Below are 25,542 nucleotides of genomic sequence, written 5' to 3'. Positions count from 1 at the left end.
TGTGGCACACATTTGGCAGTCACGTGGCACAAATGTGGTAGCCATGTCAGCATTTAACAGATTAATGGATGAAAAATCTAACGAATGTATAATATTGAAATAAAATAGTACTTAAGGTATGAAAGTGAAATGTTATAAAGATGTTGTATGGGGTTGTAATAGACATCAAACCTGAGGGGTTACTATGTAATTTACCCTTTCTATAAAATTTAAGAATTTTTAGAGATAGTTGAATTTTTCAGCAAATCGGGACGGCCAACCGCCGTGTGCGGCGGCACGTGAGCCGAGTCACCCCTTGACCCTTCTAAGCTAAGTTTGACACCCCAATTCCATAGGTGAAGTCCAATTGATGAAATCTCCTCGTTTAAACATAGTTTTGATAAAGACCGCTACTTGATCATTACGTGAATTGACGATCCGACTGTTAGATCATCACCAAACTTTAATACATTATAGTATGTAATATTTAAGGATATTAGAAATTTATGGATTGGAAATCTAATGTACAGATCTTCCCAAATTGGATTTGTAAGTTCGTAAAATAAAACGTTGACTGCCACTTGAATTGGCAATTAACGGAGATCTAACCGTTAGATCGTAATGAAACTTTAGTATGATGTTTTAGAAGAACAATGTGGATCTTTGGAAGTTACGGATCAGAAATCCGAGATGCGGATCTTTCAGATTGAGTTACGTAGGGTTGTGAACCCTACCGTTGATCTTTGACCGACGGTTGACTTTTGGTCAATGGGTCTCAAATCATTCTAGAACGTCATTGGGATGTGTTTTATGTAAGTTACGTGTTCTATTGATAAGAATTCTGAAACGTGATTGAATATTTGTTCTAGGTGATGATCGTTCGTGACATCTCGATATTCGTGCTAGAGAGTCGTAGCGCAGACTAGGCCTGGCAATTCTTGACATGACCCGATAACCAGACACGACACGACACGAAATTAACAGGTGTTTGGGTCGACACGATAATGAATCGGGTCGTTATCGGGTAACCCGATAAGCACCTATTAAGATAACAGGTTGATCGGGTGTACACGTGGGTAACACGATACACGATAAGCAAAATATTAATTTAATAATTTTATAACCCTAAAAATACTATAATTATATATATATATATATTAAATTAACTATAATAATTATAATAATTATATATACTATAATAATTATACCCCCAAAATATTAACTATAATAATTATATATATATTTAATTTTAAATTAAATTTTATACCCCGAAAAACTATAATAATTATACATACAAAATAAATAGATTTAAATCTACTTAATAAATATATATATACCATTGAACTTGATGGGATACGAATTATACAAAACTAATTTCAACGATCCAACCGTCAAACTTGTTTGTATATGCTTTAAGATCCCATCATTAAAAAATCGCAAAAAAACAAACATTCAGAGATCAAGTAACCGAACAAAACTTTTTGACGGTTATAAAATGAACAATCACGATTTAACGGTTATTTTAACTCCGATTTTTATGATTTTTTATAGCTACACTCCTTGACCCTATATGAATACAATGAATGAATTCGATCTTCAATTTAAAATATTTACACTAGTGGATGAAAGTACGAATAAACTCTTAAGTGTTAGTGAATCTATTGTTTTGATGGGATACGCATTCTACGAAACTAGTTTCAACGATCCAACCGTCAAACATGTTTGTATATACTTCCAGATCGCATACGCCAAAAATTGCAAAAAAGAAACATTTAGACATTAAGTAACTGAACAAAACTTTTCGACGGTTATAAAACGAAAAATCACGATTTAACGGTTATTTTAACTCCAATTTTGATGATTTTTACAGCTACACTCCTTGATCCTATATGAATACAATGAATGAATTCGATCTTCAATTTAAAATATTTACACTAATGGATACCACAAAATCTTATGTTATACTTAATGAAAGTACGAATAAACTCTTAAGTGTTAGTGAATCTATTGTTCTGATGGGATACGCATTCTACGAAACTAGTTTCAACGATCCAACCATCAAACATGTTTGTATATACTTCGAGATCGCATACGCCAAAAATTGAAAAAAAGAAACATTCAGAAATTAAGTAACTGAACAAAACTTTTCGACGGTTATAAAACAAAAAATCACGATTTAACAGTTATTTTAACTCCGATTTTGATGATTTTTTTACAGCTACACTCCTTGATCCTATATGAATACAATGAATGAATTCGATCTTCAATTTAAAATATTTACACTAGTGGATACCACGAAATCTTATGTTATACTTAATGAGAGTATGAATAAACTCTTAAGTGTTAGTGAATCTATTGTTTTGATGGGATACGCATTCTGTAAAACTAGTTTCAACGATCCAACCATCAAACATGTTTGTATATACTTTCAGATCGCATATGCCAAAAATTGCAAAAAACAAACATATAGAGATCAAGTAACGGGAAAAAACCTTTCAACGGTTATAAAAGAAAAATCACGATTTAACAGTTATTTTAACTCCGATTTTAATGATTTTTTACAACTACACTCCTTGACCCTATATGAATACAATGAATGAATTCGATCTTCAATTTAAAATATTTACATTAGTGAATACCACAAAATCTTGTTATACTTAATGAAAGTGTGGTGGTTCCGACTCGTGTGCAGGTATACTTATTGAGCTACGGATAAGTCGTACAAGTCACAAGAGGTGAATCCAACTAATGAGCTAGCATATATTTTGAATATGTGATAAGCTAGCATATGTGATGAATATGTGATGAGCGCTAGCATATGTGATGAATATGTAATGAGCTAGCATATGTGATGAATATGTGATGAGCTAGCATATGTGATGTAATGCGCTAGCATATGTGATGAATATGTGATGAGCTAGCATATGTGATGAATATATAATGAGCTAGCATATGTGATGAATATGTGATGAGCTAGCATATGTGATGAAATATGCGATGAGCAAGTATATGTGATGAGATATGGGTGAGTCGTACAGGTCACGATAGGTAACTCTGACTTGCATGCTAGTATGAATTATTATTCACATGATTATTTGATATTACTGATGAGATGATGTGTTGTGGTATATTTATAATTTTTCTGAAAATTATACAGGTGTTGTAGCGAGGGGTTATAATGTTTTATATAGTTTCTATTAAAATTTTATCTTCAGGGTCATTCACCCTTGTCTTGTTTTCACCCTCTAGATTTTATTAGCTGAGTTTTCTTATCGTCGAAGATTCGTGGCGATTCTTAGTATTGGAGATTCTTTTGAAGGTACGATTCTTAATCCATTCTACTGTATTTACTTATACTCTAACGTCACATGTGAAGTGGGTTCCTTCCCGCTTACCAGCGTACTATGGTATTTAGGCACTCTTAGGTTTAAATTTATTCACATTTTTCCACATCATCACACTTTATGGCTTCGTCATCTTCTAGGTGTTGGCCAGCGCAACTCAATTCGGAGTCCTAGTGGACATCCCGGGTCGGGGTGTGTCAAGATTTGGAAGTTACATATGTCCCAACTCTTAACTAATGAACAAACAACGAATGTGCTCACCAAAGGTCTTCACAACCTTACTTTTGTCAAGCATTGTTTCAATCTCAAGTCTAGGAAACCCAATTAAGATTGAGGGGGTATTATGAATGATGTAAGCTGTTAAGTCTGTTAAGAAAGCTGTTAGTAGCTATTAGTTTGTTAACACTATTAACAGAAAGGTTGTCAGTTCTGTTAAAACAAATATCTTAGAGTGTAAGCCATGTGTGGTAATATAAACAGTGTAATAACTTTGATCATTTCAATCAAGCAATGCAGAAATACAATTCACATTTCTCTTTCCTTATCTCTCAAGAGTTCTTCTTCTTTCTTCTACGTTTGTTAATTTCTCTGCAACATTGTTACATTCTCAGCAATCCTTCACTTATGTTATCAATAAAATCATAGTTGATGAGTCAATATTATACTATATATTTTATCATAATCTTAGTATTAATTTAGTAGTTATTTCGTGAGAATAAAGGAGCAGCGTGCAATGATGTCAAGGTGACGTTTTGGGCTTATTTGGGCTTGTTGGCGTCCAAAATGATGTCTTTTGGGTTCAAGGCCCTCTACAATTATGTTCGGGGTATCTCAAGCTTTAATTCTAGCTGTTTTGGGGCTGTTTTGGGGCTGTTTTGGAGCTGTTTTGGAGCCCTAAAGATCCATAAAGGTGAGATTATTTGTGACTAGGCAGATTTTCCAAAGTTAGAATGTATTTCCTAGTTATCTTATTCTTTTATGTTTCCTAATTTTTAGAAGACATTTTCTAGTAAGGATTTTAATTGTGTAGTAGTATAAATAAGGCTTTTTAGCCATTAGGATTTGGGGGAGAAAGAGGGGTAGAACGCATTACTTTGGAGCTTTTAACAATTGAAGTTTATTTACAAGGTGTTTTATATCCTTGTTCTAAATAATATTTTGTTTTATGATTGTTATTAGTAACTAATTCTCTTTTGCTAGGGGCCACGAGCCTTAGCAAGAATATGTAGTTTCTTTTCAATTTGCTTATGATATTATACATGCAGGTTTGAATTATTAATCAACAGTTTAAACTATCTAATTGTCTTAATGCTTAGCTATCATTAGGATGTTTAGAAAAGTAATTTGATGCAATTTTGGTGGGAGGTCGGTCCCTGAAATTGACGAAGGCTTCTTGTGGTTAATATGTGCAAGTTCACTTAAGATGAATACTACGTCTTAAGGGTTGCGTGGTTTTTCAAATAATTAATTAAGATTTGGTATTTACATAAGTTATTCACTTAACCCCTAAGGAGAACGACCTTCCTAAAGCCAACTATACTACGATTACCTTGTACTCTTGCAAGTATTTTAATGTTTTTATCCCTACTTTTTTCAGGTGGTAAAAATCCTACCAATAGTCAGAAAGACAACCTCATTTCTTAAGTTCGTTTGCAATAACAGAACTATGTTTTCTATTTTCTCAAAATTGTAACCATCATCTTTATTGTTTACTAATCCCTCCACAATCATCTTCATTCTAGTGACATATGTAGCAACAATTATTGTATTTACTGTTAGCTCTTCTTTTCCTCTTTGTAACACTACAATTAGAAGATGTATCTTGCTCCTATGTGCTTTCACTAGCCCAAGTCTCCATCATATCACTTGGGGTTTTAGGGTCTTTTCCTATAACACGATTCTTCCAAATACATAAGCAAACCTATCAAAACTTTGGAAAAAGCTAGCTTGCTCCTCAATCCTTTTCGCATCTTTGCATTACTATATAAATTCAAGAGTAATGTTGCATTTACCACCTATTTGTATCATCATTTGCATCATCTCTTTAATAGAGGTAGAGCCCGGCAATGCATATGGGTCTCATCACTATTAGAGAAATTGTACAAATGATGGTACAAATATGTGGTAAGAGTAGCATTTTTTTATAGAATCAGGTATGTTGTTGCCTTATCAAACAAATCTCAATATCATGGTTTGATCGGATCATCCATATAATATACAAAAAGAAACTTCATATTTCTTTCTCATTGGATGAGATCTCAAGTCCCACCGGGCGTGCCAAATTTGTAAACACGAAAATCTTGTGACAAATGAGATAAGAACACTTGTACAAAGAAATTGTATTAATGTAAATGTAGGTTACAATCTATTTACAACTTGATCCTCTAATTCGATCACTGAAATGTAAGGTGTGTAGTGTTGTTGATCTAAGGGTCGCGATGACTTGATCTTGGATGAACGGATGCTGCAAGGTTTTGGCTCTTGGTAATGGAAGAACCAGCATGTGTAGGGGTGCTTGGTGGTTCTTCATTGGTTTGATGAAGAACGCGGAGGGTTTTCCAAGTCTAAGAGCTTCAGAGTTTCAAAACTTTAGTATTTGGGCGTGAATGATTTTCTGGACCCTTTCTTTGTCTTGGAGCCTTGTATTTATAGACTCTCCAAGCCTTGTCTACGGATGAATTTTGGCATTGATTGTGTGTTTGATTAATTGACAAAAAAATTAGGACTCGATTTGTGGGTTGGTTCGTGATTTAACTCCATCATTTAACATTTGATTTAATTACATTGAAATCAAATAATTCATTTCAACCAAGTATTGACACATATCCTTCTTGATTACTCATCCGATTTTGATGAGTCACATATATCTGTACAATTTGTGAGACACATGGCGTATGCTCCTGGTATGTAGAAACTTTAATGTGTTGGTGAACATTTATTTCACTGAAATTTTGATATCTACACTTACAAATAGAAGCCCAAAAAAATGATGAATTTTAGATATGTTGGAATAATTGAGATGCAAATAGATGAGTTCAACTATTAAAATAATTGAGATGCAAATGACATAGATATAGCTCATGCATTTTGTTGAATACAGTAAATGTGAGAATATATACTACTTTTACCGCAAGACTCAATTCTCTAGTCAGTAAATATGAACATATATATAGCTAAGCCCATAGAGAGAGATGTTGGAAGATAATAGTTTATAGGTTTATTTTGAGAATGTAAAGGTAAAAGAGTCCCACATTGGTAGAATGAGAAATCTTGCAAGGGCATATAAAAGCATCTCCAATGATGGGCTCTATATGGGGCTAAAAAGTGGTGGATATAGCCTAATTTAAAGCTCCGATGAATCTTTGGGGCTCTAAAAAAGAATCTCTCCCAATAAGGGACTTTAACATTTCGGGCTTTATATGGGGCTATATATTAGTTTATGCAATAATTTGATTATACGCTAAATTTATTTTTGTCTTAACTTTTTTTTTTTAAATTGATTTTTGGATGTGTTACCTTAAATATTTATTTATGAACTATTCAACCTAAAAAAGTCAAATTCTGACAAAGTTAGATTTCATTACTTATGCACCATTGTAGGTTCTCTTATCTCAATCTAAACTGTTAGTATGTTTCTATGAAATCGGACAAGATTTTATTTCATAACCACCATTGGATTGGATTATCTTATCAGAATTTAGTTATGTTGTTTGTTTATGTTTTCTGTTTAGGTCGCCAAACTACCAATGTTAAATTTCATCACTGTTTTTATGAGTTTTTCGATCTAGAAAATTAAACACAAAGTAAAAATCATCTTTAAAAAACAAAATAAAAACCAAGATTGGGCCTCATTTTGGTGTGGGTCCCTTGCTTTTTGGGGCTAGGTGTAGCCTAATTTTTTGCCACCCAAGGATTGAATTTGCTAGCTCATATGGTGGATGTAACCCCATTTTTCGGCCTTGTAAGGATGAAATCTTTCACTAAAGCTACAAATGTAGTAGCCTCAAGAAGGATAAAGCCCCCATTGGGGATGCTCTAAGAGGTTGAGTTACTCCCTTTGTTGCCAATTGGTTCTATGGTGGAACCCCAATTGCTTCATGATATCAAAGCAGGTTGGCTCACGTTTGAAGCTCAACCACCGCATGTGCTCCACATCACCCAATTCGTGTTGTCCACGTGTTTGGTTTGAAAATTCGCCACACATGAAGGGGCGTGTGAGAATGTGAAGATAAAAGAGTCCCACATTGGTGAAATGAGAAATCTTGTAAAGACTTATAAGATATTGAACTACTTCTCATATTGTCATTGATTTTATGGTGGAACCCAATTTCTTCATTTATTTCTATTGTTTGAGTTTTCTTTTAAGTTTAGCATTGGCTCCAGTCCATTAAAAATTGGTTTGCGTTTCTTTGGTTGAGAATTTGTTTTATTATAAATAAGATGGATGTTATTCAGTTAAGTAAATCAGTCAAAATGTAGCCGTCGTTTATAATTAACCGTTTCGACAATTTTATTTATTTTTCTTTCAATTAATAAATTGCACTCTGATTTTTAACTAGAGAGAGAATTTCTAGAGAACAGTGTAGGCAGTACCTGTGTGTAGGCTGAAGTAGTGTCTCGTGGGTTTTGGTCGACATGTCAAGTGGTACCAGTCATTTCTTGTCTTTGTATTATCAACTTTCCCTTCTGACCGTCATCGACAGTCTTTTATGGGTCCCCCACTCTCTGTGCTGCCACTCAGCTCTCACGGGCGGCACCACCCTCTCTCTCTTTCTCCTCATGGCCCTCATGCAATTATAGCGTAATGATTTTTACCTCATGAATCGCTGGCTGTAAAGGCAACTCACTTTTCTTTAGGGTTTAACCTTTTCAATTCAAAACTTGATTTCATCTTTTAAAACTTTCCCACTTTTGTAATTATTATTATAGAAAAGGAAGAGAATGGGGTCTACCGGTCCAGCTGATTCTATGGCTGAGCGACATTGAGAGCGCGGCCGTATAAGATAAGGGGAAGAGAGAGAAGAAATATTCTCTTTTGCTTTCATTTTCTGCGTGGCATTTTCCCTTCCAAGTTCAAGCAAAGTGAAGTATTTTCCCAGAAAACAAAGAAGCTTTGATCTGAGGTGCTTCATTTGTTCTCAAGGATTCAATACAGACACTGAGATTTTTATTATTGTCATCTGCAGTAGTAAAGTTTTTAACTTTTTTTCTTAATTTGTTTTGGTAGGGTACTGCTTCTGTACTTACTTTTGCTGATTAATTAAGTTTAGACCACAACGCATTACATCTAATAAGCTCAACTTCCAGATGATGTCCGAAGATGCGCTTTTAGTTCCCTCCACCATCACAGGGTTTGCTCAAGAGCCCGATTCCAACCTTAACCCTAACCCTAATATAAATAATCAATTCAAAAGGAAGAGAAGTTTACCTGGAACGCCAGGCAAGTGTGTTTTCATGTCTACCTTGCAGCTTCACACACTTCATTAGCTTCGATCAACATATGTTAATCAATATTCCTTCTTGTTTTGTTATTTTCCTTTTTTCATATTTTTTTGTTTGATGGGACTTCAATTCAATTGCAGATCCAGATGCAGAAGTGATAGCTATGTCCCCAAAATCTCTAATGGCCACAAATCGGTTCGTTTGCGAAGTTTGCAACAAGGGTTTCCAGAGAGACCAGAACTTGCAGCTTCACCGACGTGGCCACAACCTTCCGTGGAAGCTCAAACAAAGATCAAAAACAGAAGTTATTCGGAAGAAGGTGTACGTGTGCCCGGAAAAGACTTGCGTGCACCACGAGCCATCGCGAGCGCTCGGAGACCTCACCGGAATCAAAAAGCACTTCAGCCGAAAGCACGGCGAGAAGAAGTGGAAGTGTGAGAAGTGCTCAAAGAAATACGCAGTTCAATCGGATTGGAAGGCACATAGCAAAGTTTGTGGGACTAGAGAGTATAGATGTGACTGTGGCACACTCTTTTCCAGGTACTACTGTCTACTGTTTATTTCCAGTTTAATCCGTCACTTCCTCTCTTTACAAATTCCCTCCTTTTATATGATCAATTTGGGGAAAGAATAAACATTTAATGCTCTCACGTAGACTCTTTTATGGGGATCTATTTGAATTTAAATATTTAATGCTGTATGATTACTCAGGTGTACGATTTTATCATGTATGTTTCGAGTATTGCTGAACTCATCAAATTTGTGGGATTTTCTACTTTGCACCGGGAATCATACACAGGATCCTCGACTATCAAATCTTTGTTCATTTAATTTTTTGCAACATATTCAACCATTCATTGTTCCAGTGCATTGCTATAAGGAGCATAATAGAATTTTCACAAATTGATTTACCAAAATTCTATGACTACTTAAATGTGCTTTATACATGCATATAATAATACACTGTTGGACTCATCAGTTTGTGAACCAAATTTTGTTAAACAGGAAGGATAGCTTCATAACCCACAGAGCCTTCTGTGATGCATTGGCGGCTGAGCAAAGTGCAAGATTTTGCTCAGCCTCAACTATTAATCCAAGCTTCATGAATGGGTCTATTACCAATAATGCCCATCAACCACAAAGTATCCCAAATTTTATACCAATGTTTCAGTCGGAATTTGCTGGCTCTGACCATCCAGCAGCCAACAATTCTCATCTCAGCTCCAATGCTTTTATGCCAGTCATGCTGCAAACGGCATCAATGGACATGTTTGGACCATCTTCGTCGTCATCTCAGATGCAATGGCTCATTAACAACAAAAAGTTCGTGGAAGAATCATCATTTGCAAATGCCAACAATCTCTCTCTGTCATCGCCATTGATAATTCGGGGAGTACTAAAGGAGGAGGAAGAATCCAAAGGGAGTTTCTCTGAAACAATTACCACCACTACCACCTCTTTCTATAATTACAACATTAATAACAATCAGAACCACCACCAACAAAAACCCATGTCAGCCACAGCACTTTTGCAAAAAGCAGCTCGAATGGGATCTACAACCAGCAACAACAACCCAGCTACAACATTCAACGACACCGCCTTTAACTTCAATGATTTGGTGAATTCTATGTCTCCTTCGTCAACTCAAGGAGACACAATTGGAGATGGGTCACTGTTCTTGAGCAACAAACACTTGATGATGTCAGCTGGAGCAGCAGCCATGACAAAACAAGGACAAAGTGAGCAAAGTAGTTTAACCAGAGACTTCCTTTGAGTAGGAGGAGGTGATGCAATACTTAGTGGTGGAATGCCTTTCTTTCAACAAGAGCTAGCAAAGTTAGCTTCTATGAGTGACTTGAGCCAATACGCTAGTACTACTAGTAGTAGTCGGCATCAATGACATCAATTACAAGGCAATTATAATTGTAAGGAAGACTTTGTTGTACTATAACTAGAGTTTTAGATGAATTGAATACCAGTGGAATTAGATTATTAGGAGGATATAACGAGTCTGAGTTGCACTCCTTCAAAGAGAGTCAACTCGGAGAGAGAGCTAGTGCAGGTTGGGAGAGAGTTAACAAAAAGAGACAATTCATGGAGGGTATAGGGACCGGACCCTCCATGCATGCATGTTGTAGATTTTATTTTGTTTTAAGATTTAATCTTTCTTGTCATTCGATAAGCACTAAAGCCTAAAATGTGGCATGTTTGGCTGTGATTTATGACCCATGTCACTGCCTTTTCTCAGTGTCAACATTTTCCACCGTCAGTTTTAAACAAGGGAATCTAATGTACGCGGATGTGGGCCAATTAGACAATTCAAGTTGACCTAATTTAGAAAAAAAGCTCCATGACAATGGAGTGGCTTCTACTTTATTTACTAGATTTGAGGTAATTTGCATTCCCAAGTAATTAGTAATGTTTAATTGTTAGGTTAACAAGAATGTTTGTCAATTGTTGTATTCGACATACAAGATTGTTGTTTATAACAAATAGATCTTGGATATTCCTATTTGTTTATAATACATCACTCTAATCCAGTCTATTATCCCCTGATAAATAAGAATATCCAGGGATCTATTAGTTTTTGTACAATGCAAATAATAATGTTGTTTGTTTAAAACAATTTATTGTAGTATCAATTATGTACCAGTAAAAAAACCTATAATACTCATAACCCATAAATTCATCTTAATTATAACCTAGAAAACTATCAAAACATCGTGGGTTCTAGAAAATTAATGTAGAAAGACATTAAGAGCAAAATTTGGCTATTTCCTCAAGAAGGAAGTCTCTCCCTCGCCACAATTAGGTGCCAGGGATTTCGGCTGAATCTATATCATCAACATGCAGCCTTACCGGTGTAACCCATATCATCCGAAAAAGTTGGGTTTCACCATAAAATTAATTGGCAATATGGGAAATAGTTCAATCTCTAGTAAGCCTTTGCAAATTGGGGTTCCACTATAAAACCAATTGTCAATATGGAGAGTAATCCAACCTTTTATAAGCCCATTAGGTTTCTCCTTTTACCGATGTGAGACTCTTTCACCGATGTGACCTCACATTCTCACATGCTCCATCACGTGTAACGGATTTTCAAGCCAAACATGTGAACAACACAAATTGGGTTACATGGAGCACGTTTGGCCGTTGGACTTCACACGTAGACCAAACCGACTTCACAGGTAGGCCAAACCTACTTTGATACCATAAAGAAAATTGAGATTCCACCATAAAACAAATTGGCAATATGAGGAATAGTCTAACTTATTATAAGCTCATGCAAGGTTCCTCCTCCCATCAATGTGAGAATTCGCGATGTTCTCTAAAAATGTTAATGTTCTTATCTCCCATTAACGTCAGGAATACTGTCTTATCGAAGTGACAATCTGCAAAGTGAGCGATAAAGAGATCGCATGTCAAGGGCTCTAAGTATGGCGAATAATAGGTGGCGAACCATAACCGATATAGATTCTCATTCTCCTATGAGGACTCATTTTGGTGCATAGTGGCAGCATTATTGGCACATAAGTTGCCCATCCGAACACACGTAACTACGAGACGTCAGGCTCGTAACTGGTAACCAACTATAACGATGAAAGAGATTGGGTGGCAATGGGTCTCAAACAAACCAACATATATAGCTACGTACAGAATTACATAGCCCCAAGCAGATTGTGGAAGCTTGGTACGCATGGCCTTGATCCATATCCGTCCCCCGAATCCGACTGAGTAATATATAGTATATTAGTATAATATATATATATATATATATTCATTATTCACCGAACCCATTACCTTGAGAATACAAAAGTTACATTGTATGAGTTGCATTTTGTAGGAAAGTTCAAAAGTTTTGAATCAAAATCAATAAGAATTCAATGGTGCTTATTGAAGATATCAAAGATCAACCAACATCATCTATGTTTTAATTCACTACTTTAATTTTTATACTCCACAAGACCCGTTCATTGAATCATTTTAAGCATCAAATATTTAATGATGAAATTAATATCTATTAAATTATAATGCGTCAACTGAAGGAATATATCTTTTGTGTTGATGAATATAGATATGATGGGGAATCTGTTACCCTGTGAGTATGGTTATGGATAATCCCTGATGGTTAATTTGCGATTTTTTAATATGGTTAATTTTCGTGATTGTGGAGATGGATATAACATTTTCGTCCCCAAACTAAACTGTTGCCATCTCGGTCTCCAATAGAGATATCAAATAAAATGTCAAATTTAATTTTTATAGCTGATGTGACAAAATAACCAAAATGCTTTTTGGTTATTATAAAATCAAGTGGGTCAGAATTTAATAATAAAATAATCAGTAAGTGAAGAAAAATAAAGAAATATGTGGGTGCAACATTAAAAAATAACAATTAACATTGCCTTCAAATTGGCAGCAAAGTGGAAAATGTCAACTGTGCAGGATTTTGACATCTCCTTTGAAACCATTTTTTTTTGTCAAAATAGTTAACATAGACTTTTGACATCTCCTTTGGATTCTTTGAGATGCTCTGAGGTAGTTATTTAGAATGTTTTTAAAGATTAGAACCAATTTAGAATTACTCCTAAATTTGGGTAGTTATTTGTTTTTAATCCTAATTATTCGTATTTAATCCTATATTTGTTAATGATTCGATGAGTATCAGTAATATATATTTGTTAGATTCGTTTTGTCTTCATAATGTGTTTGCCTTGATATTGGAATAAAAGAAAATCAATCTCAGGATTAATGAGGTTGTTGGTGGTGTACTGCTGTAACAATATGTTTGTGTTTACTATTTTTTTTTTGGGTGAAAAACGGGGATAACAAGCCAAAGAGAACTACAAAACAACATTGAAACGAGTCTGAGGGACTCCAGCAGCAACATCAATAAGAGTTGGTCCAATCCAAACGGGAGGCTCATCAAATACAAGAACACCAATATCCATATTATAACTCCAGTTAGCCAACTGATCCGCCACAATATTCTTCTCTCTGTAAATGTGATTCAATTCACACCTCCTCAATTATCTCATCATTAATCTACAGCTATGCATAATTGTCTCCAAGTGATGGAAATTATCAACTTGGGTTTGCTTCAACAACATAACAATAGCCTTGGAATCCATCTCAATATGAAGATCAATAGCACCCTTATCAATAGTAAGCTGTAAACCAAAGTATAAACTCCATAATTCAGCATCACAAACTTACCCTTGTCCCAAATTCATAGCAAAGCCACCTAACCAGTTGCTATTATGATCTCTTAGTACGCCACCAACCCCAATTCAACTATAATTTGTCCTTCTAGATCCATCCACATTTAGCTTAGACCAACCTACATCAAGATGATCGTAAGAGAGTGAAATTTGCCTCTTGACAAGTTTAATGGAAGACTTCACACAGCCTTCAACCATTCAGCCACATCTCTCACAATGATCATTTTTGGATCCATAGGCACAACAAAATTGACATAAAAAATCTGCTTGTTTCTCCATTTCCAAATATACTAGCAAATAAAAAGGAAAAGAGTACACAAAGCACCCTCATTGGTCCTTTTTTAACTTACTTTCTGATTTCCCAACAACCAAGCCTTAAACCTAAGATTCTGGGCATTTCTCAGTTGCCTTGGAACCCCCATACTTTCCCAAATACATACATCCCTGGAACAATCTTTAAAAATATGAGCAACGGATTCGATTGGTCCACAACAAGTCATACAGGAAGAATCATAAGTTATTTGTCTTCTAACTCGTTTTTCATTAGAAAGCAATCTCCTTTAATCATCAACCAAAGAAATTTTTTTAGCTTAGGTGGAACATTAATTTTCCAAATGAAATCCCAGCAAGAATCAGGCAAATCCTCTCCATCAAAGAAAAGATTATAAGCTAACTTAATGGTGAAAACTCCATTAGAAACACATCTCCAAATAATTTTATCCACACTTGCACTAGTAGTACCAGCAGGCCGACTATAACTTTTTGAACTATATCCTTTTGCAACACATCTCTGAGCTTATGAAGATCCCACCAACCATTACTTAAAAACTCAGAGACAACACAATTAATATTAGAGATATTAGCAACATCAATAATTTCAATTAAAAGGACATTTAAGACCCATGAATCCTTCCAAAATTTTACACTCTCACCATTGCCAATTCTCCAAGTCATGCATTTTTTAAGAAGATTAGCTCCATATAGAATTTCTTTCCAAGAATAAGAACACTCGGTTCTTTCATGAATTTTGGGGTCTAAAATAGAATAGCCTTTCAAATACTTGGCCTGATAAATTTCAGACCAAAGACCAGAGTCCTTAGCATGAATCATCCACCCTAACTTGGCCAAAAGAGCCTGATTCATTACACAAGCTCTCTTAATCCCCAAACCACCCTTACTTTTAGGTCTACAAACCATACTCCATTGGCACAAATGAACTTTTTTCTCTCGATCGGTATCCCCCCACAAAACACTCATGTCCAACTTGTCTAACTCTTCACACACACTGGCAGGAAGCTTGGTCGTATGCATGGCATAAACTGGTATGGACGAGGTAACAGCTTGAATTAAGGTAATTCTTCCAGCGATGGACAATACCTTGTTTTTCCAAGTTGCCAACCTCTTCTGAACTTTATCAATAACTCCCGAATAAGTAGCCTTTGAAACTCTAGTCTGAATTAGAGGCATTCGTAAATAATTCCCAACACTCTCAGAGACAGGAAAACCACAAATTGTACTAATACTATTAACAACAGCCCTAGACGTGTTTGGAGAACAATAAAGAACATATTTTTCAAAGTTAACAGCTTGACTAGAAGCTTTGAAAATTTTTTCAAGGCACTTCTTCATTAATCTTGTTTGCTTTAGAGTAGCTTTAGAAAACAAAATTAAATCATCAACGAAAAAGAGATGAGAGACCCCAGGTCCAGATTGAGAAACCTTAGCAGGTTTCCACCTTCCTCTTTCACAGTTGCAAAAATTAAATGAGAAAGTTTCTCAATACATAGAACAAACAAATAAGGGGACTACGGATCCCCCCTTCCCGAATACAGTTTTAAGGAGTAAAACTTACCATTGAAACAAATTTGGTACTTAACTGTGGATAAATATTCCATCATAAGTTGAACCAAATTTGAAGGCAACCCAACCTTATTTAGCACATACTCAATAAACTTCCAATTAAGCCTACCATACGCCTTAGAGAGATCAATTTTCCAGGCTAAAAATCCATTTTGGCCTTTTGAAATTCTAAACTTGTGAAGAATGTCTTGAGCAATGAGGATATTGTCAAAAAAATTTCAACTAGGAACAAAACTAGTCTGATTAGGATTAATCAGATGAGGCAAGAGAAGTCTAATTCTAGCAACAATGATTTTAGAGATCACTTTATAAAGAGTGCAACAAAGACTAAGAAGCCTAAAATTCAACATCTTTTGAGGATTATCAATTTTAGAGACCAATGTTATCAGCGTACTGTTTAACCTCGCAAGCAATCTCCTTAAGTGAAAAGCATTCATACCATTTCAAAGATGTCATTAGCACATATATTCCACAGACTTTGATAAAAGCAAGCAGGAAAACCATCAATACCTAGAGCTTTAAGGCCTCCAATATTAAAGAGGCTTTCCTTGACTTCAACAATATCGATATCTTTGGTAAGAGCTTTACGATCAACATCATGTATATCATGAAAAAGATTAGGAAGAGATTCCATTTGCTTAGACTTTTGCCCATGTGAAAAAATAGTTTGATAGTACTCCACTGCCAACTTTTTCAGATCAAAAAGCTCTGATATCCAACCACCTTGATTGTTAATGAGCCCCTCAATTCTATTTCTTCTCTTCCTTATAATAATAGTGAGATGAAAAAGTTTGTATTACGATCACCTTCTTGAAGCCACCTCAACCGAGACTTTTGATGCCAAAATATAGCCTCCTCATTCAGAACGTCATTATTTTCAGAAATCAACTCATCCTCCAATTTAGAAAGAAATTTATTAGGCCCACGACAGAAAGCTTTTTTAATCCCATCAATTCTTGTTAGAAGTTTGTGCTTTCTCTTTATAAGATGACCAAAGACTTGAATATTCCACTTCTTAAGCGGTTCAACAAGAGCACAAGTTTTATCAATAACCGAACCTCCGCCATTACTCCAATAACCATCAACAACTCCTTGAAATTTTCATGCCTCAACCACCTAGCTTCAAAATGAAATGGACGATGCTTGGGAGAAAATGAATGATGAGAATTTAAGCATATCTTAATTGGGCAGTGATCTAACTTGGTTCGTGGGAGATGGTGAACATAAGCTTAAGAGAAAAGTCTCCTCCAACTCATATTACAAATCCCTCGATCAATTCTTTCTAAAACTTTTTTATTGGTCCATGTAAATTTAGGACCAATAAAACCCAAATCAATCCTATAATTCATATCCACCCATGATTGGAAGCCTTTGAATCGATCTGCATAATGGAGCACCACCAAGTTTATCTTCCACACACAACATGTCATTGAAATCCCTAGCAATTAACCAAGGCAATTGATTACAATCGGCTACAAAATCCAAATAATCCCACAATCTCTTTCTTTTAGTAACACAATGGCTAGCATAAACAACGGTGAAAATTCAATGGTTCTGACCAACACCTCTCATAACAATAGAAATAGATGGGTCAATGGTACCGATAACTTCCACCTTTAATCTAGAATCTTTCCACAACATCCATAAACCACTGGAGAAGCCAACATCATCCATAATCTCAAAGCACGGAAAACCAAGAAATTTCACTACTAAAATAGTTTTCTGACCACTAATCATGGCTCACAAATAACCAAAATCTCCATTTGGTGAATATTAATTAAATCTGCAACATTATCTTTAAACTTGGTGCAACCAGCACCTCTAAAGTTCCATACTACAATATTCATCATAAAGATGGAGGAGATAGATAAAACCAAGGCATAAAGCCTAGCAACCCATAAGGGTTGCCTCCACATGGGAGGCACACATCTTATCATACTTAGCTGAACAAGAATTCTTGGTTGAACGAGATTGTTGAATAATTGAACCTGGAATAGCATGATCAGTATTCATCATCTATTCACCTAGATCCAGATCACATGCAGCTAACTCAACATTTGTGCCACTTCCCACATTGCCCTCATTCAGACTTTTATCGTCCCCATTAAGCGCACTGAAACTTGATCCCTACCCATTAAAAGAAACATCCACACCTCTCTATCCATTATTTATTTTTCGAGGTCTACCTCTAGGCTTAATTTGCATCCATGTACCATGAATAACATAAACATAATCACTACTTTGAGAATACTTTACTATAGGCTCATCCATATACATAATATTACTCTCATTTTCACCACCATCAACGTTTTCCACCATACAATCAATGCTCCAAGGATAGCTCTCCCTCTTATGCCCATAACGACCACATCTTAAATAAATTTTTGGCATACCCTCATACTTCAAATTGTACCATCTGCTATTAATTTGAATAAACGCTTCAAAAGGCTTAGTCACATCACTCTCAACCCGAATTCAAGCAAATTTTCCCCTGTATTGAGAGTTGGTGTTTACATCAATCTTCAACATTTTTCCCAGCACATTACCTATCTTCCTCATTGCCCAAACATTAAAATACTCAATTGGAACACCCAGTATCCTAACCCATATTGCCATACGAGTAATAATCTCAGTTGCAAGCACAAATCCTTGTCTCCATTTTTGAATTGTCAATCCAAGGTCCACCAGTTAAAACAAACTCCTTATCCTCTTTCAAATCAAATTTAACAAAATAAAAAACATGATCAATGTCAATAAGCTGCATACCTCTTTTTAATTGCCATTTTTGCCTTAGCCTGTTCAACAAAAAATTATAAGTGTGTGATCGGCTAAGAAGTTTGATGACCAGACCATCATGCCAATCCTTACCAAATTTCATCACAACTTTTCTAGAGAACGTAACAATAGGCCCTTTCACCTCATGAGAGAAGGAAACATCCCGTCAACGAGATCAGGATCAAAATCAAAATCAGAGACAGCAACCGAGTCAAGTCGCCAAGTTGATTTCATAAGCTTGTCTTTAAAACTCACATTAGACTCCAAGTGCAAATCAGCCATGTCACGTTCGGCATCCAAATTTGGTCCATCAATCCCACGAATTCTCTTACCAAATCAGGAAGAATCAGCACCATTAGCTCCAAATTCAATCGGTGAAGAAAGTAATTCTCCACCTATCCCTGAGGACTTCCCATTCACCTGCCTACTAGGCTCTACTGGCTCCGCCACTTTCACAAAGAGAAAAGCACGAACAAGTTATTTCTAGGTTTTTGGTTCTCAATGCGTGAGGCGCGTTCAAAACTCTAAAATTCTCTATCTATTGATGTACATGTTTGTGTTTAATGTTAATATGACTAGTTGTCATAGTAATTTCATAAGATTAATTAATTGTATTGGTGATTGTACTCGTATTTTAAAGGAGGGTAATCAAGTTGTTAATTGTCTGGCCAATTATAGTGTTAATCACTGCATTGTTCACTGGTGAGATTCATGCCCTCATTGTGTTGCAGCTACTTATTCGCAGCCTTTCTCAACTTCTTTTTTATAAGTTTTGCTTTTGATTATTAAATTCAAGTTATTTTGTCTTGTTTTTCATGACTTCTTTAACGGTAGTTTGGTTTCATGCCCCCTTGACATATTGTATTTAAAAAAAATATAAATCACCTCATAGACATTTCCCATAATAGCAATGTTAGAGTGAACTTGACTTCGCAGTTTATCAAAAAGAAAATTGGACTTTGTATATAGTATCTGTAGCTCGGATTTGGATCTCAACTGTGGAGATCCTAGGGATCCTCACATCTTAGACATTCATCATGCATTATGCGGTCATAAATCATTTGACTTTTTTATTTAAAATTAAACATAAATAGTACCTGATAAAAACTGACGGCATGATATATGATGAACGGCTAGGGATCCCCACAAAGTGGATCCGGAGAGGATCCTCTTCCATGTAGCTCATTCTTTTGGCTCTATGAATAATACTTCAATTAATACTTTTTAAGTGGACGTGGGCTTTTCTCGCCAAGGCACTATAATTCTTGTGATTCTAGTCCACACTTGACAGTGTAGTATGTTATTCCATTAGGTTTGTGGACAAGAACAACATTATTAAAAGAGTAATGATATTCATACCATGTTTTTATACCACATTTCTATACCATCTTAGGTAGCATCTGATGTGGACAGCCACATCATTTAAAAATTTTGCAAAACCCAAGGAAATGAAGGAGAAAGACTCCTCGTATACTACAATCATCATTTAATTAACTTGTTTTTTCTTAATTATTAGTTTATTAAATAATGAACTAAATTTAAAAATCTGATTAATTCAAATGATGTGGCTGTCTACATCAAATACCACCTAAGGTGGTATGAAAATATGATACAAAAACATTGTATGAATAGCATTACTCTTATTAAAATATAATACCCATACCCATACAACTTTTATATCTTTTATTTTATTTATTAAATGATATAAGATTTAAACTTGACACTTCTATATTCTGAAAGAAAAGTACTAACATAAAAACTAGTTGATGATTAGCAATGTGGATTTATTGTATGCATGCAAGAAATTAGGGGGAAAATTACTCTTATAACATGTATATCGTTGCAATTAAGATTGTTTAGAAATGTGATTGTGTATTACTTGTAAAGCAAGTAAAGCTTACTTGATTAGTATAAATAAACAACTTAAGAGCTCTCTCTCTCTCTTTAAATTTTCCTTTAACATATTTAAATTGTTTGTACACATTCCGAGATCACATACGTAAAAATTCACAAAAAACAAACGTTCAGAGACTAGGTAACAAAAAAAAAGTTTTCGACGGTTATAAACGAAAAATCACAATTTAACGGTTATTTTAGCTCCGATTTTGATGATTTTTTACAGCTACACTCCTCGATCCTATAAGAATGCAATGAATGAATTCGATCTTCAATTTAAAATATTTACACTAGTGGATAAATCTTATACTTAATGGAAGTATAACATTAACTCTTAAGTGTTTGTTAAATCTATCAATTTGATAGGATATGCATTCTACGAAATTAGTTTCAACAATCCAACCATCAAATATATTCGTATATACTATGAGATAGCATGTGTAAAAAATCGAAAAAAAATATAATATTTAAAACATGTGTTTATTTATTTTTAATCAATATAACATTTTAAAATAATAAAATCAGACATGATAAAGTACACCAGATGTTCATGTGTGTTTATGTGCCAGACAATGTGCATTGTGACGCATTAGAAAAAATTGTTTAAATTTCTTTGTATCTTGTTGCTTGCCTGTGAGGGAGCACAATCCTTATTACAAAAATAGTAGAGCTTTAGATTGTCGTCCGTTGTTATTATTCTCTCAGAAAATTTATGGCTTGTGCGACTTGGGTTCATGAGTGAATTTTTTTTTTTTAAAATATGTTTTTATTTATTTATTTATAATCAATATAACATTTCAAAATAATAAAAATTTCATTTATATCGGTTATAACCGCCAGAATACTAAAATGATAACCGTCATAAAGTAAAATAATAAAATAGTCAATTTATGTCGGTTATAACCGCCACCATTAACTTAAAAACTGCCAGAATATGTAAAAAAATATTAAAAAAAAGATTCAAAAATACCGCCAGTAAATATCCGCCAGTATTTTCTTGATATCCGCCAGTAAACATCCGCCAGTAATTTATGTCGGATATAACCGACAGTATTTTTATAATATCCGCCAGTAATTAAATGATGTGTCAGATATAATTTATCCGACAGGATTTTCTAATATCCGCCACCATCATCCGCCACCTAAAGCTAATATTGTAGTAGTGTCATGACCAACTGTACCCACTTAATCTAATTATTTGGATCAGTTAAAACTACATGCTTCATGAGAATGGTACATTTTCAATGTCTTCTTCGTGCATGTCAAATCAATGCGGGATTAAAGTCAACCTTGATGGCTTCCGGAATTTCCAAGTTATCCCATGATGTAATTGTTAACGACGGAAATCATTGATAGTTAATTTCTCTTCTTTTAGTTTCTTAATATATATAGCTATATATATTATTTTTACATAAATTAATTTACCTATATATGTTATTATTTTTTGCTATACATGTCAGACACAATTTTAGTATAGTTGCTCAATAATTTTTTTTATTTGCAAATTTGGTCTAAAAGGTTGGTCTATCTAGCATTGCTTTTTTAGTATGAAAGCTCATTGCTCATTGATCATAATTTGAAAAGGAATAACATTTATTGAAAAATGTAAATATTTGTAATAATAGGTCATTATCAACAAATAGAGTACAAAAGAACATGCAAATTACGTACAAGAACCCCATAAGATTCATTATTTACACAGTATTGCTCTCATATATGATCACAAACTGGCATGCATAACAATGGTAATGAATCTACCGGACACAACATTATTCCAAACCACTCACCTTACGTGTCCATCGTTACCCTTCATATTCAATCCGAATCGATCGAGTCGCCTTGTATAAAACAAATTCAACTCCAATGGGCACCAATTTAATAATTTCGTCACAAAAAGTTCATAGCTGCAGCAGCTAATAATGTAACTCCAATAGAGACAATGCCATTAATCTTGGGGATTTTCAGTGTAGGCACAGCACCAGACTTCACTTCAGCAACTGGGACTTGATGAGATGGCTTCTTCTTAGGCTTCTCTTCCGCAAGAGCTGGTGCTGGTGCCGGTGTTGGCGGGGGAGGCTTGGGAGCAAAAACACCGTAAGGTTGGAGCACACTGTCAACTTGGTAAATAGCCAACTGACCATCAGAATAGACAGTGCCTGAGATTGAAGTGTTGACAAGGCCAGTTGAGATGTTCACTGCATTGCCTGATGTGGTGATGTTTAGCGGGTACTCGAAGCCGTCTCCAGCTTGGGTTCTCACCGGATTGCTTATAGTTTGGAACTTTTGGGTACTGATGAAATCTGGGATTAGATGGAATTGCAAGAGCTGGGTTTTTTGTTCATCGCTGAGGGAGTTCAGGGATCCGAGGTTTGAGAAGGCGCCGTCGGAAGGGGCTAAAAGTGTCAATTCACTGTTGGTGTTGTTGAGCTGGCTGTAGAGCTGTTTATCGATTTGGGTGCTTTTTAGGAGGCGGATTAAGATGTTGAAGCCTCCTGCCTTTTCAAGGATTTTGGAGATGTTGGTTGGGCCTGTTGGCGCTGGGGCGTTGGCTGGTGGTGCCGGAACGGCCACCGGGCTGGTGAGTGACGGGGCGTTTGCTGGTGGTAACGGAACGGCCGCAGGGCTGGTTATTGCTGGGGCAGCAGCAGGGCCTTGGGCTAGGGTTTTGGTGGAGTGGGAAATGAAGATGAGTAGGAGTATGAGTGAGAAGAGAGGCTGATACTGTTGCATCATCATATTTAAGTGTGGTCGGATGTGTTTGATATTTTGCACACAAATTTCTGATATGAGTTTGGAGGAAAAGAGAGGGTTTATATTAGTGGTGGGAGAGGAGGGATTAGGTGAGAGAGGGCATGTCTTACTTTCTTGAGAGGGAGATGATATGCATGTAGAGTGAGATTATGGTGTCAGAGCTACTAGTTTGCTTGGGAAAGAAGGAAAATAACAGAGGGCAATCAAGTGGGTGTGGGCAAATAAATTAAGCTAGTTACTAAGTGCATGATTGCCTTGTTTTCACTTACATATGCATGCACTTTAGGCAAAATTTAACAATTAATTAAAAACAAAAAAAATATAAGAAAAGCATATGAGTTTAGTCAACTTAGCTATAATAATTTCATTTTGTGCATTCAAATTCGAATTAAATATAAAAATGAAAAATCATAAAATCAAATAAAGATATGCATATGATTTGCTTGCCACAAACTTAAGGAAGATGTGTGGCATTTTATTTTATCCGCAGGAGCATGATGATGATTGATGAAGATATGCAAGTTGTAAAATCCCTATGGGCCAACCCCATCCTGATGGATGAAAACTCCCTTGCTATCTGCTGATCTGCTGATGATTGCTCCAAGTAGGTCACCTTCACAAATCTTACTATTTTCCATTTGCTTTCTTAAAGTTTTGTTGTTATTTTCTTTTTGGTGCTGGGGCCTTACCTCCGCATCTATCAGTTGACATTAGCCACATGGATTCTGAAATTTCTTTTCTATGTATTTCATTGAAGCTTGAGGACAATATGATAATCTTCCCCATCTTTTATTTAGTAATATGCTCACCTTGCAATTGAGTTTGTGACATATCCTAAAATATTTAGTTCACCCTTTTTTTATACAACTATATATTTAAATTAATGAGATGAAAAATAAATTGATATCGAACTTGCCATTTTCGAGATTTGAACTTAAAACCTCTCACTTAGATCAACTCATGTGATTGGGTCAAAACTCAAATTTTGAGTTTTAAACACCCATAGCCGCCGCACCCCCAACCCCCCCCCCCCCAAACAAAAAAAAAAACCTTCTCCAACATTGGGTTAAAACTTATTTTTGGAGCAAATTTCTCCTATAAAATGAGCCAATGATAGTGGCGGGACCCTGCTGCTAACGCTCTCGACCACTTGCAAAAAGACTGACTACATTATTTTTATTGACAGCCCACGTGGTTGGATTGTTGGTTGATCCAATGGTCCAGATTCAAAAAAAAAAATCAAATTTATAAGAATATTAAATCCAACGACTAGGATCGAATATGAGAAAATGTAATGGTAAAAGAAAAAAACATATCTAATGGCCCAAAATTAAATCCGACGGCCAAAACAACTTATAAAATTATTTAAATAAAAAAATTCACCCAAAAACTCAATAATACCTATGTATTTGTTCAAAAATCCACACAAATTTCAATTTCGTCATACAATTCTTCCTTCTTCTTTTTTCTTTCTACCCACCTATGTAATTGTGTATAAGAATGGCGTATTGTGTGGTTTTCTATGTTCTTTCATGTGGTGCATATGTGTAAGAATGAAGTAGGTTTAATCATTTTTCACTATTTGTTGGAATTTAAATATTTTAGGTTAAAATGTTCATAGAATAAATTTGAAGAATCTACATAAAATTTATTTTTAAAAACTTATCCAAAAATAGTAGGCTAAAATCATTCTTTAATAGTCTCAGTCTAACATTTGAAGCCAAACCATTAGTAGAGAAAAGTTGTTTCTAGATTAGAACCTAAATTTTCTAGGCTAAAAAGCCTCAACTTATCTTTAGACCGTAACACTAAATGACATCGTATTTTTCCTTGAGCATGATATATTTCCTTAAAACCTAACTCCAACTTGATATGTAAATTCACCTGACTTCAAAATAGGTGAAGAGGGAGAAACACACTGTCTGAGCCACCTTTACTAAGGCTAAGGCTGCATTAAGTCAAAATGTTCATGTATGAATTTTTGGATACTCATACAGAAACTTAACTCAACTTAGTCCAATGCAAATTTTGGCGCACGTTTTCTTTTGTTTTTTTATTTTATTTTAAACTTTTTGTTTTTGGTTTCAGAATTTGTCTTTGGTTTTTATTTCATATATTCATATGTTTTTATATAATTAGCATTACATCTTATGCGTCACTTAATACTACAACCTAATAGTATTCCTTTTCATTTGTAAGTGAGAAGTCTTAGGTTCGATTCTCACCAAAGGCGAAGTTGAACTACATTATTTTAGCAAGTGAAGTGAATTTAG

The 25,542-nt window shown here is 35.1% G+C and overlaps 2 protein-coding genes across 2 annotated transcripts; one reads left to right on the top strand and one right to left on the bottom strand.

Annotated features, from left to right (window-relative positions):
- Nucleotides 1–8,337: 8,337 nt before the first annotated feature.
- On the top strand, nt 8,338–10,939 carry LOC126615891 (zinc finger protein BALDIBIS). The gene is made up of 3 exons (XM_050283819.1): nt 8,338–8,763; nt 8,906–9,305; nt 9,771–10,939. Exons 1-3 carry the CDS (start codon nt 8,631–8,633, stop codon nt 10,537–10,539), a joined length of 1,302 nt encoding a protein of 433 aa, XP_050139776.1. The 5' UTR covers nt 8,338–8,630; the 3' UTR covers nt 10,540–10,939.
- An 11,242-nt stretch (nt 10,940–22,181) lies between these two features.
- On the bottom strand, nt 22,182–23,417 carry LOC126615896 (fasciclin-like arabinogalactan protein 12). The gene has a single exon (XM_050283822.1). It carries the CDS (start codon nt 23,252–23,254, stop codon nt 22,406–22,408), a length of 849 nt encoding a protein of 282 aa, XP_050139779.1. The 5' UTR covers nt 23,255–23,417; the 3' UTR covers nt 22,182–22,405.
- Nucleotides 23,418–25,542: the final 2,125 nt, after the last annotated feature.

This window comes from Malus sylvestris, chromosome 3 (assembly GCF_916048215.2).
Source record: "Malus sylvestris chromosome 3, drMalSylv7.2, whole genome shotgun sequence".
Lineage (NCBI taxonomy): Eukaryota > Viridiplantae > Streptophyta > Magnoliopsida > Rosales > Rosaceae > Malus > Malus sylvestris.
Note: the sequence above shows the minus strand (reverse complement) of the source record. Positions and strands in the feature narration are given on the sequence as shown.